The sequence below is a fragment of the Prunus persica genome, chromosome G2, assembly GCF_000346465.2.
Source record: "Prunus persica cultivar Lovell chromosome G2, Prunus_persica_NCBIv2, whole genome shotgun sequence".
Taxonomy (NCBI): domain Eukaryota; kingdom Viridiplantae; phylum Streptophyta; class Magnoliopsida; order Rosales; family Rosaceae; genus Prunus; species Prunus persica.
The window spans coordinates 25,899,539-25,901,916 of record NC_034010.1 but is presented as its reverse complement, the minus strand read 5'-3'; the positions used below and the strand labels follow the sequence as shown (position 1 = coordinate 25,901,916).

The 2,378-nt window shown below is 42.2% G+C and overlaps 1 protein-coding gene across 1 annotated transcript; it reads left to right on the top strand.

Moving 5' to 3' along the window:
• LOC18784694 (glycerol-3-phosphate acyltransferase 5) lies at positions 403-2,378 on the top strand. The gene is made up of 2 exons (XM_007218991.2): positions 403-1,104; positions 1,311-2,378. The coding sequence occupies exons 1-2, from the start codon at positions 529-531 to the stop codon at positions 2,232-2,234; spliced, it is 1,500 nt and encodes a 499-aa protein (XP_007219053.2). The 5' UTR covers positions 403-528; the 3' UTR covers positions 2,235-2,378.

Genomic DNA, 2,378 nt, shown 5'->3' with positions numbered 1-2,378 from the left:
TTCCCAGAAATTTCCTAATCAGGCAGCCAGCCAGGCAGCTGATCTTAAACCCCATGCAACACTAAACAGATCACAGAAACCTTTTGCAAAACCTTATATGGGAAGATTTAATGGAACAACATGTTTGCTCCTCACGTTATGAGCGCAAAGTCAGTGGCCTAAAGGCCCAAGTTTAGACCTACTTTTTAGGTGTGTACAAATGGACTTTGTGTCGCAAAAAGGTCCACATCACCCTAAGTTGTTGAGGTTAAGTAATCGATCTTTTGTGTGTGTATTTAATTACGTGGCGTATTGAACTTTTTTCTTTGCAGATACATCCACTCAAAACCCAAAACGGATCAACTATTTAGAGGGAGAGAGACTGATCAGAGAGTAATTATATAAAGCAGGGTTAGTTGTAAACAGATAAACTAATTCATTCCTACATTCTAACTCAGACAAATTTACAAAATCCTGAGCCAAATATAGTACTTATAGCCAGATATAAGTCTACGGCATAATATCCCAAACCAAAAAAACCTGGAAAAAATGCAAACAAGTAGCCTAATGGAGACTGTGGCTTCTGAGCTCGAAGGAACACTTCTCAAGGACCCCGACCCTTTCTCCTACTTCATGTTGGTGGCATTTGAGGCATCGGGTTTGATCCGGTTTGCCTTCTTGTTGATGGTGTGGCCGATTATTCGGTTTCTTGAGATGATTGGTACGGAGGAAGCTGGGCTTAAGCTTATGATTTTTGTTGCTGTTTGTGGTGTTCCTGAGTCGGAGATTGAATCGGTGGCCAGAGCAGTTTTGCCAAAGTTTTACATGGATGATTTGGATATGGAGGCTTGGAAAGTGTTTAGCTTATATGATAGGAGGGTTGTGGTGACTAAGATGCCGAGGGTTATGGTGGAGAGGTTTGTGAAGGAGCACTTGAGAGCTGATGAAGTTATTGGTAGTGAGCTTGTTGTGAGCCGATTTGGGTTTGCCACAGGCTTTGTTAAAAGTCAAGTTTGTTCCCAGAATATATATGACCGAGTGGCAAAGGTGTTCATAGATGAGGAACCAACGTTAGGGTTGGGAAGGCCTTCATCATCAAGTTCTTCATTTCTATCACTATGCAAGGTAAGTAGATAATATGGCAGCTATATTAGCGCAACTTTTTATTACTAACTGATATGGCACATAACATAAACATAAACTTTTGATCACTAATTATGTGACACATAAATTTAACAATTATTTAATTTTTCTTTCAAGTTGTTTTAAACGTACACAATTCACTCTTACTGGTTAAGTAAATCATGCATATGCATGGCTTGTCACTACAGGAACAAATGCACCCACCATTTACCATGACCAACCAAAAGAATGAGCATCAAGTCCTCAGACCACTTCCGGTGATCTTCCATGACGGCCGATTAGTCAAGCGCCCGACGCCCTCAACCGCCCTTCTAATCCTACTATGGATGCCCCTAGGCATCTTACTCGCCTTCATTCGGATAGTCTTGGGGTTGATATTGCCAATGACGCTTATTCCCTACACATCCCAACTATTTGGCGGCAAAATAATTGTGAAAGGGAAAACCCCACCGCCCTTCTCCGGTGGCAACTCTGGCGTGCTCTTCGTCTGCACTCATCGAACACTAATGGACCCCGTTATCCTCTCAAGCGTACTCAAACGTAAAATTCCAGCAGTCACATACTCAATCTCTCGATTATCGGAGATGTTAGCACCAATCCCCACCGTTCGTTTAACCCGAGTTCGACACGTGGATGCCGAAAGAATCAAGCTTGAACTATCCAAAGGGGACTTGGTGGTTTGTCCAGAAGGAACAACATGTCGTGAACCTTTTCTCTTGAGGTTCAGTGCACTCTTTGCTGAGCTTACGAACCGAATTGTTCCTGTGGCCATGAACTACAGGGTAGGGTTTTTCCACGCAACCACGGCGAAAGGTTGGAAAGCTTTGGACCCCATATTCTTCTTCATGAACCCTAGGCCTGTTTATGAAGTTACGTTCTTGAACCAGTTGCCTATGGAAGCCACGTGTTCGTCCGGAAAAAGCCCTCATGAAGTTGCAAATTACGTGCAGATGATATTGGCCTCCACATTAGGGTTTGAGTGCACTAACTTCACTAGGAAGGACAAGTACAAAGTGCTTGCTGGGAATGATGGAACCGTTCCGTATATTTCATTCGTTGATCAACTTAAGAAGATGGTGAGCATCTTTAACCCTAAGACCACCAAAGAATAAGATTTCTTTGTTTGGTGGCCCGCCGTCGATGCATAAATACGTTAATTTCTTTGGGGTTTTTTTTTTGGGGCATTAGATTCGGTGGGGTCAATTTGTGTTTTTGGTTTCTTTTTTTTTTGGTTAATTAATTATTATTTTGTTTTA